Raw genomic sequence first — 10186 nt, forward strand, 5'->3', positions numbered from 1 at the left:
CGATGATTTATGGATTTAAAAACCACCTTTGACGTCACAAATCTGGGAAATTTGAAACCAGTTGTTTTTGTGAGGCTCGGAGAAAGAATGAACAAAGAAGCGTAAAACTCCAGGTGTGTTTTTGATGAGGAAATATTGGTTAAAAGCTCAAAAAAAGAGAACATTTAGCACAATATGTATGCTTTAAAAGTAAATTTGACCGTTTTAACAATCATGATTAACGCTCTTACCAATTGTCTGGAAGTTCAGTGCCACGAGCTGACAGCCTGCGTTCCAGAAGAGCTGCGGGTTGTAGTTGGAGGAGTCCACTCTGGTGCCTTTGGGGTAGATCCTGCTCAGCTGAGACTTGTTGTATCTGAACAGCTCTATTTAAGAACCACCCCGCGTGACCTGCTTCACCAAAACGCACTTTACGGCGCAGCTATCGCCGCTTTTTACAGCTCTTAGTGTAGCTCAACGAACACGTGACACTGAAATGAAGTATTATACAGTGTTGGTGAGGTTAACTTTATGTGTCAAATAAAACTATATTACAGCGCCTTTATTTTGTTAAAGAATGTTTAAACGGACAGAAAATCCAGTTCCTTGAACCCAAATTGTCCCTGGGTGAATTTTTGTGTAAAAATGAATGATAGAATTTTATAAATCAGTGCAATTTCCTTCAACGTTTCTTTACGTTGTGTGACTGATGTAAACCTATTATGACCACAGGTACCATCGAACCAAACAAAGTCATCATTATAAGAGAAAAAAAAAATGAAATCTTGTCATAAAAATGTTTGAAAAAGATACTCGACAAACTCCACGGGGGATTTGGTCAGCTGTTCCAGAGCTTTCGTCTCCACAAAGGACGACATCTGGAAACTGCGGTTTATCTCTAAGAATAAAAAAAACAAAAGCATTTTTTAGAACGGACCTCGTGGATCAGAATGGTGTGGTTATGTTGACTTTTGATACGAAATCGTGAACAACACTGACATTTTCAAACTCTGCCGCAAGTAACGTGACCAGTGCAAGTACTTTATCTGCTCTCTACTGCCCCCTGCTGTGTGTGAAGCTGCCCCTGCGCTGAGCTTTTGGCGTTATAAGTGCACGGTTATGCTAATGTCGCTAATGTTGTTAATGTCGCTTATGACCCCAATGTTGCTAATGTCGCTAATGTCACTAATGTTGCTAATGTCGCTAATGTCGCTAATGTCACTAATGTCGCTAATGTCGCTAATGTCGCTAATGTCGCTAACGTTAAATGGAGCTAAACAAAACAAACTATAACAATGTCTGGATCATTAAACATACTTAAATGGAGCATTTAGGCTGATTTAAGCACATTCCTTGTTTTTATTACTTGATTTACAGTAGTTGTTTCTGTAATTTACTGTCAAATGTTTTTCAGACTCGGATAGAACACAGAAACTTGGCGAAAACGTCACTTCAAGGTCTGAGACAAGAACTATTTTAGACTTACTTCAGTCCTAGTTTAGAACTGTTTTCTTTGGCAAATTTAGACTTGGTTAAATCATAAACCTGTTTAATTTCAAGTGAAGTTCTATTCTGGCTCTTTACTTACGGTTAATCTCCTTTGGTCATTATTTAGTTTACCATATTTTCTGCACTTTAAGGCACACTGGACTATAAGGCGCATTAAGCGAAACAAAACATGTACCACACAAAATTGGTTCGAGGTTCGACCAGAATTAATCCATGTATAAGGCGCACTGGATTATAAAGTGCACTGTGTTTTTTGAGAAAATGAAATGCTTTTAAGTTTTATCTAAAAACTGAACTTGGTAAAACACATTTGTAAATATTCTCAATTAAACTCTTTGATACTAATAATTTGCAAATTGTAACATATTTAATTTTGATCAGGCCTGTCACGATAACTAATTTTCAAGTACAAAGAATAGTTACCGAAAAATACCACGATAAAAAACAATAATATTGAAACTACTTTATGCCACTACAAGTTAAAAAACACGAGCTGTGATGAATAAAGAGCAGAATTAAACACTTTTTGGTTTGATTATAATACGTCTTCGAGTCATACTTTTAGAAGCCTCAAAGCTGTTGAACTTGACCGGCTGGATGTAGATGACCAGGTTGGACATTTCCTCTGTGGCAAAGGCCTCACTGCCCGCTGTGCCCTGCAAACACACAACAAACACACACACACCACACGCACACGCACGCACACACACACACACACACACACACACACACACACACACACACACACACACACATGCACAGAAACACACAACAAACACGCAAAATAATACAGTTATATTTACCACACACACAGGCTTATTTGTGACGACGACGCAGAAGTAATGCGCTTCGTTCCCTGCGTTTTGTGAACACCAGGTGGCAGTATTGAGCGAGTACAAACCTCGTCCATGGAGCCTTTTTTACAGTCGTCGTCGTCATCGTCTTCGTCCTCGCTCTCCGCCTCCACTTCGCCTGAAACAAACGCACAATTATGAACCACAGAAACGCACAAAGGCTGCACGGACGAGATGCGACGGCAAAGTCTTTGAGAGCGTGTTCTGAATGTGTACACGTTGTCGCGCGCTATCCCGACACGCGCCACTAGTCCCCGCGCCGGCAGCTATGGTCGGCGATGGTCGGCGGGGGAATTGCATCAAAAGTAATGGAATAAACGAGCTTTATCAGTGTTTCGGAGATTGCAGGTTATTTTTGCGCTGCGGGTTTTAAATGGTCGAGACACTAACAACGGCACTTGTACTTAATCTGGGTTTTCATTTCGGGAACGGGTCATCATAACTCATAACATTTTAAAATAGACTCATGATGATTTGAAATTGTTATTAAGATTGTGTATTGTCATCATCAATTAATAAAGTGAGATAAAGTAGTATAAAGAGAAAGACAATCAAAAAATATTTTCAAAATATGTTTGTAAATTGGGTTGAACAATTTAAAATTTTAAAATGCCTTTAAACATGCCTTTCGACTGTAAAAATGCAGATGCTTGACCTGGTTCATATTCATGTCACTACCGGACCTATTCATATGAAACAAAAACTGACAAACTGATAAAGACATTTTTATTGTTTTTAAGCGTCAGAAGATAAACGTGGCAAGTCTGTGCAGCCAATGCCTCAACAGTAAGACTTTTTGGTGGCATTTGGTCCACGGTTTGAGGACTCTTACTCATTCAGAAGATGAAATATTTAGTTTTGAATTGTTCATTGCTATGACAACGGTGCTGCATTTTCATGACTCTGAAAAAACACGACAATAACATTATTGAGGACTTTTTAATTGTTTTTTTGTCACCGTTTGCGGCATATTTTTACTACATGAGACGGTGGATTCTTTGTCAAACATAATTTCTAAACTAATGTGTTGTCTGACTTCCCCAAACCGGCAGCGGCAGATTTAATTTAAATTCATATCACGATGGACAAATATCAACAAAAACAGCATGATAAATATTAACCATAATGAGAGTTTCCTCATTATTACAAATAACAACACGTTGTTTACATTCCACCGTGGCATTTTCAATCCGTATTCAGATGAATCGATCGCTATCAAACGCTTCATTTTCAAAAACCCATTTGAACAGGAAATTACACCTCACTGTGGGTCGCCGTGGAAACAACATCAGCTTGTGAACATCTCTGCTTTGGATTAGATTTGACTTCAAGAAATTAATCTTAAAATACCATTGTCTAAATTATAGCTGTGAATGTCAATTTTTAGGACTTTGTTTGGACAAAGCATGTTCAAACTACGGCCCGGGGCCAATTTTTGATGGCCCCCTGGCTTCCTGCTAAGTTGGTCCAAACAACAAAAAGTAGTACTTTTTACTGTAAAATTGGAAACATTCAAACATGTTTATGTTTATACCAGCCTAATATTAATGTTCCAAGTCTTATTAAAGATGGAGGCATTGAAACTGTGTCAAATGCAACATTTTGAATGATTCACTTCATTGTTGGGTTGTTTGTGGCCCTCGCTCCGTATAAGTTTAAAATGTGGCCCTCTGTGAAAAAAGTTTGGATTCCCCTGATTTAGACAATCAAAAAAGGGTCAGGGACGTGTGGGAGGTTCAGGGACATGAGGGAGGTTCAGGGACATGAGGGAGGTTCAGGGACACGTGGGAGGTTCAGGGACGTGTGGGAGGTTCGGGGACATGAGGGAGGTTCGGGGACACGTGGGAGGTTCAGGGACACGTGGGAAGTCAGGGACACATGGGAGGTCAGGGACATGTGGGAGGTCAGGGACACGTGGGAGGTTCAGGGACACGTGGGAGGTTCAGGGACATGAGGGAGGTTCAGGGACGTGTGGGAGGTTCAGGGACGTGTGGGAGGTTCAGGGACATGAGGGAGGTTCAGGGACACGTGGGAGGTTCAGGGACGTGTGGGAGGTTCGGGGACATGAGGGAGGTTCGGGGACACGTGGGAGGTTCAGGGACACGTGGGAAGTCAGGGACACATGGGAGGTCAGGGACATGTGGGAGGTCAGGGACACGTGGGAGGTTCAGGGACATGTGGGAGGTTCAGGGACATGTGGGAGGTCAGGGACACGTGGGAGGTTCAGGGACACGAGGGAGGTTCAGGGACATGTGGGAGGTTCAGGGACATGTGGGAGGTTCAGGGACACGTGGGAGGTTCAGGGACGTGTGGGAGGTTCGGGGACATGAGGGAGGTTCGGGGACACGTGGGAGGTTCAGGGACACGTGGGAAGTCAGGGACACATGGGAGGTCAGGGACATGTGGGAGGTCAGGGACACGTGGGAGGTTCAGGGACATGTGGGAGGTTCAGGGACATGTGGGAGGTCAGGGACACGTGGGAGGTTCAGGGACACGTGGGAGGTTCAGGGACATGTGGGAGGTCAGGGACACGTGGGAGGTTCAGGGACATGTGGGAGGTTCAGGGACATGAGGGAGGTTCAGGGACATGTGGGAGATCAGGGACACGTGGGAGGTTCAGGGACATGTGGGAGGTTCAGGGACACGTGGGAGGTTCAGGGACATGTGGGAGGTTCAGGGACATGTGGGAGGTTCAGGGACACGTGGGAGGTTCAGGGACACGTGGGAGGTTCAGGGACATGAGGGAGGTTCAGGGACGTGTGGGAGGTTCAGGGACGTGTGGGAGGTTCAGGGACATGAGGGAGGTTCGGGGACACGTGGGAGGTTCAGGGACACGTGGGAAGTCAGGGACACATGGGAGGTCAGGGACATGTGGGAGGTCAGGGACACGTGGGAGGTTCAGGGACATGTGGGAGGTTCAGGGACATGTGGGAGGTCAGGGACACGTGGGAGGTTCAGGGACACGTGGGAGGTTCAGGGACATGTGGGAGGTCAGGGACACGTGGGAGGTTCAGGGACATGTGGGAGGTTCAGGGACATGAGGGAGGTTCAGGGACATGTGGGAGATCAGGGACACGTGGGAGGTTCAGGGACATGTGGGAGGTTCAGGGACACGTGGGAGGTTCAGGGACATGTGGGAGGTTCAGGGACACGTGGGAGGTTCAGGGACACGTGGGAGGTTCAGGGACATGAGGGAGGTTCAGGGACATGTGGGAGGTTCAGGGACATGTGGGAGGTTCAGGGACATGAGGGAGGTTCAGGGAAACGTGGGAGGTTCAGGGACACGTGGGAGGTTCAGGGACACGTGGGAGGTTCAGGGACACGTGGGAGGTTCAGGGACACGAGGGAGGTTCAGGGACATGTGGGAGGTTCAGGGACATGTGGGAGGTTCAGGGACACGTGGGAGGTTCAGGGACATGTGGGAGGTTCAGGGACATGAGGGAGGTTCAGGGACACGTGGGAGGTTCAGGGACATGAGGGAGGTTCAGGGACATGTGGGAGGTTCAGGGACACGTGGGAGGTTCAGGGACATGTGGGACATGGTGACTCACCGATAGACTTCCTGCCATGAGGCCTCAGACTGAGCTCGCCCCCTTCAGGCGGCTGTGCGCAGTCAGCCAGCTCCTCTTTGGTGGAACCTGCACACGACGTAACACGAGACATTCATGTGGGAAACGTACGGGAAATAAACCTCTCCAACTTGTTTAGTTTCATCAGTCGACTTGTTAGATTAGTTAGTAAATTAGTTAGTTCATAAAATATGACTTTTATTGTGGTTTTCATTCATTTCAGAGTTCTGACAGGGGACAACACGAATCGTCCGTCACACATTTCCTCAGGTGATATTTTGGTAAATGAGGCATGTATTTGGAAATGTCGCTAGTAAATCAACTGAATGAAAAAACGAATAAAGTAAATCAACTGAATTTCTCCAATAAATAAGAACACAAACAGTTCAGGCAACACTTTATATTAACTACACTTATTTGTGCCTCAGTAACGCAGCAAACAAAGACCTGATTCATAGTGAACAAATAAAAGTTGATCAAGAATGATTCAGGCTTAGTACAGGCACTATTTATTTATAAATATATTGTCAGTTTTCTTTCTCAAAATATGCATTTTAACCAGGAAACATCAACATCTGCACCTAAAGATGTTTTCATATTTCATTTAATCCACTTCATCCATAGATTTCTCTGGGAAACTGTGGCTATAAAAGCTGTTTTCTCCAAATACATTTTCCAGTCTTAAAGTAGCACGTGCACACACCAAACCAAACCAGCTAACGACATTTCATCAAACTGCGCAGAAGGAATTGTTGATATCTACTTTTAAGTCTGATTTATACAATGATTTATACAATATTTGTATGATGATTTAAAAAGTTTTGACTCCAAAAAATGAAGCAAAATTTGATTTCTGCGCCAATTTTCAGTCAAATCGAGAAACTAAATAAGAAATCCAAAATTCCCCCTGTAAATGTTTTTGTATCTGATAATGTCAAAAAATGAAGCAAGACATTTAAACCTGGTTCTATACATTTTTCAGATTTGGATATACCAAATATGTGCAATTTTGGCATTTAATTTTTTTTTAAAATATGAAAACAAGACATGATGAAACATGTAAAACTTGTTTTTACTACATTTATGTGAGTGAACGACAAAGAACTTTTCAAATTGATATGTCTAAATTTCAAGACTTTTTTCCTATCCACCTGCAGTGTCTCGCCCAAACAAATACTCTTTAATTAAGTAGTTTCTAAACCTGAATCATGCTTAATAAACTATATGTTCATTAAAGTGTTTGTTCAAGCTCAGTTAAGGTGTAGTAATAATAAAGTTAATTTCATCCAATCACACGATCAAATTCGTTGTTTTAAGTTGACATTTGCCCTTAGATTATTAACATGTGTAAAGTGAACACAGGAAGTAACTGGTTCATTGCTGAAAACCTTTATTTGTTCAGCTAAATAAGCGGCGTAAAAGCATTGTGCTGCATATCTATTCCACGAGGGGGCAGTGTTGCGTCACGTAAAAAGCCATGCATTTGAGCTACTGGGCAATTTAAACAGGAGATTAAAAACATACATAACATGCATGTCTTCACGTGCAAATGTCCGTTACACAGATGTGCATTTTCAATGTTTTTAATACGCCCTGGTGAACAGAGCGCCGTGAAAGTGATGAAGGGCGTTTTAAAAGAGTTGTCAAGTTGGGTAAAATTGGGACCGCCGTGTGCTGTTCGCGCGTCAGATCTTGGTGCGCCGTTAGCGTGTTTGTCGTTAGGTTTATCGTGAGGGCAAAAAACGTGTACGCAGTTTGAAATGAAAGTCAGTAAACTTTAGGTACTGCGAGTTTAAAGTTCTGCATCAGACTCGAGTCAATCTTGGTTTTGTCGACGTTGAGATTTTGTTTTGAGTCCGAGCAGTGAATTACGGCCATGTTATATTCAATGTAACTGAAATTACTGCGTCAAAAAGTATATTAGTTTTTAAATACGCCTTGTGTGGCAATCGATTTCGCACGTCTTTTCCAATGTTAGGCAGCGTTACATTATGGCATTAAACGCAGTAAATGCATTTATATAAGGTATGTTTGAGCAATAAAATCACATGGAATGGAACACAGATTGGTGCCAAACTGAACTGAACTGGAACATTTTCCTCAAACTTTTCACAAATTTATCTGGGATATACTGTATTTTCCGTATTATAAGTCGCACCTTTTTTTACATACTTTTGCCCGGGGTGCGATTTATACTCCAGAGCGACTTATATGTGATGGTATTTATTATTTGGGAGTGTCTACAGAGCCGCGGCGCGCGGCCGAAACTGCTTGGCTATTTCCCCGCGCTGCGGCTCTGTAGACACGGCCTTATTATTTTCACACTGGCAACTGCATTTCACATGACAACAACAAGAAGGCGCTAAAGCAACGCAGCGATGCTCTAAGTGACGCAGAAGAAGAATCTGCACTTCCTCTACCTCTGGAGTTTGTGGAGTTGTTTAGAAGTGACACAGAGGAAGAATAATTCAATGGATTTAGTGATTTGGGGTAAAACTGATGCTTTGGTAAACTTGTTAGCATGTTCTTTATGCTATAGTTATCTGAATAACTGTTAATATGTTACGTTAACATACCAGACACTTACCACAGTTCTGTCTGTGCGTCATGTAGCTAAAGGTGTTAGCGTTAGCATACGTACACCTATTCACCATGTTCTCTCATCTGTTATTATTTTAAACTGCATTTCAAGATGAAATGTCTGTTCTTGGTCTGGGATTTTATCAAATAAATTTCCCCTAAAAATGCGATTCATACTCCAGTGCGACTTATATATGTGTTTTGTTTTCTCTATTATGCATTTTTTAGCTGGTGCGACAATACATCAGGATATTTTGACAGTATCTGACAGTAATCTGATATCAAGATGAAGATTAAATTACATATAGTCCATCACTTTGACCAAATGTCCTCTGAATATTCCAATTGTTGGACTAAACTTGCCCAAACCGTTGAGTTTATGGTTGTTTCTGATTTGAAACCGTTGCGTACCTGCGCTGGGCGACGACGGCTCGCAGACGCTGGACGAGTCGCTGCACGTGTTGGACACCTGCTCCGACAGCTTCTTCTTGGTGCTGTCCTTCTTGTGGTGCTTCTTCTTGTTCTTGATGAGGATTTTGCCCATGAGCTCGAAGGGGCTGGGCAGAGGAACGCCCGACTCCAGCTGAAAGCAGAACGCCAAAAGAAGAGGGAGAAGTTGAAAAGAAGACTCGCGCACTTAAGTCGTTTTGTTGCATCAAAGCGCGTTCTATCCCGCGTTCCCTGGAGCTGTAAACAAACTCACATATTCTGTTTGTGTGTGTGTTTCTTTCCACGGTTTAAGGGGCCATTTTGGACTTGACTGCGTTTAGTGGAAATGTGGAAAGATTGTGCTGATGAGGTGCACTTAGTGTCTGCTTTACAAAGGCTGCTGCTGGTTCACAAATGCAACTGTGAAATGACCTTCAGCCGAGTGAAACCAGCGAATCAAAAGACGAACGGAGACAAAAGCAGGACCAAGGTGAGAGCCAATCAGGGCTGAGCTAAAACACGTCGAGACCAGGTCCACTTTGGGGCTAAACCAGGGCTAAAGCAGGTCTAAAGCAGGGTTAAACCAGGACTGAACCAGGGTTAAACCAGGGTTAAACCAGAGTTAAACATGGGTTAAATCAGGGCTAAACAGACTAAACAGGACTAAACAGGACTAAACCAGAGCTAAACCAGGACTAAACCAGGACTAAACCAGGGCTAAACCAGGGCTAAACCAGGGCTAAATCAGGGCTAAACCTGGATTAAATCAGGGCTAAACCAGGACTAAACCAGGTCTAAACCAGGGCTAAACCGGGGTTAAACCTGGGTTAAACCAGGGTTAAACCTGGGTTAAACCTAAACCCGGGCTAAACCAGGGCTAAACCAGGATTAAACCTGGGTTAAATCAGGGCTAAACCAGGACTAAACAGAACTAAACCAGGGCTAAACCAGGACTAAACAGGACTAAACCAGGGCTAAACCAGGACTAAACCAGGGCTAAACCAGGGCTAAACCAGGGCTAAACCAGGGTTAAACCTGGGTTAAACCAGGGCTAAACCAGGACTAAACCTAAACCAGGGCTAAACCAGGGCTAAACCAGGGTTAAACCTGGGTTAAATCAGGGCTAAACCAGGACTAAACAGGACTAAACCAGGGCTAAACCAGGACTAAACCAGGGCTAAACCAGGGCTAAACCAGGGTTAAACCTGGGTTAAACCAGGGCTAAACCAGGACTAAACCTAAACCAGGGCTAAACCAGGGCTAAAC

General features: G+C 43.4%; 1 protein-coding gene across 2 annotated transcripts in view; it reads right to left on the reverse strand.

The window, feature by feature from the left end:
* The window catches only part of LOC140354967 (1-phosphatidylinositol 4,5-bisphosphate phosphodiesterase beta-1-like), a 314396-nt gene that overhangs the window by 43783 nt on the left and 260427 nt on the right, over positions 1–10186 (reverse strand). Inside the window, exons 14-19 of one of the 2 annotated variants that reach the window (XM_072440120.1) lie at positions 8903–9074; positions 5894–5980; positions 2390–2460; positions 2048–2144; positions 793–877; positions 231–355 (exon numbers count right to left, since the gene is read on the reverse strand). In XM_072440120.1, the coding sequence (XP_072296221.1) occupies positions 231–355; positions 793–877; positions 2048–2144; positions 2390–2460; positions 5894–5980; positions 8903–9074 (637 nt within the window). Of the gene's footprint in view, positions 1–230; positions 356–788; positions 878–2047; positions 2145–2389; positions 2461–5893; positions 5981–8902; positions 9075–10186 lie in introns of both variants that reach the window. The other variant, XM_072440121.1, reaches the window with a different exon arrangement.

Source organism: Eucyclogobius newberryi, unplaced genomic scaffold (assembly GCF_026437365.1).
Source record: "Eucyclogobius newberryi isolate DKJ021-1_F unplaced genomic scaffold, fEucNew1.0.hap1 SCAF_1, whole genome shotgun sequence".
NCBI classification, from domain to species: domain Eukaryota; kingdom Metazoa; phylum Chordata; class Actinopteri; order Gobiiformes; family Gobiidae; genus Eucyclogobius; species Eucyclogobius newberryi.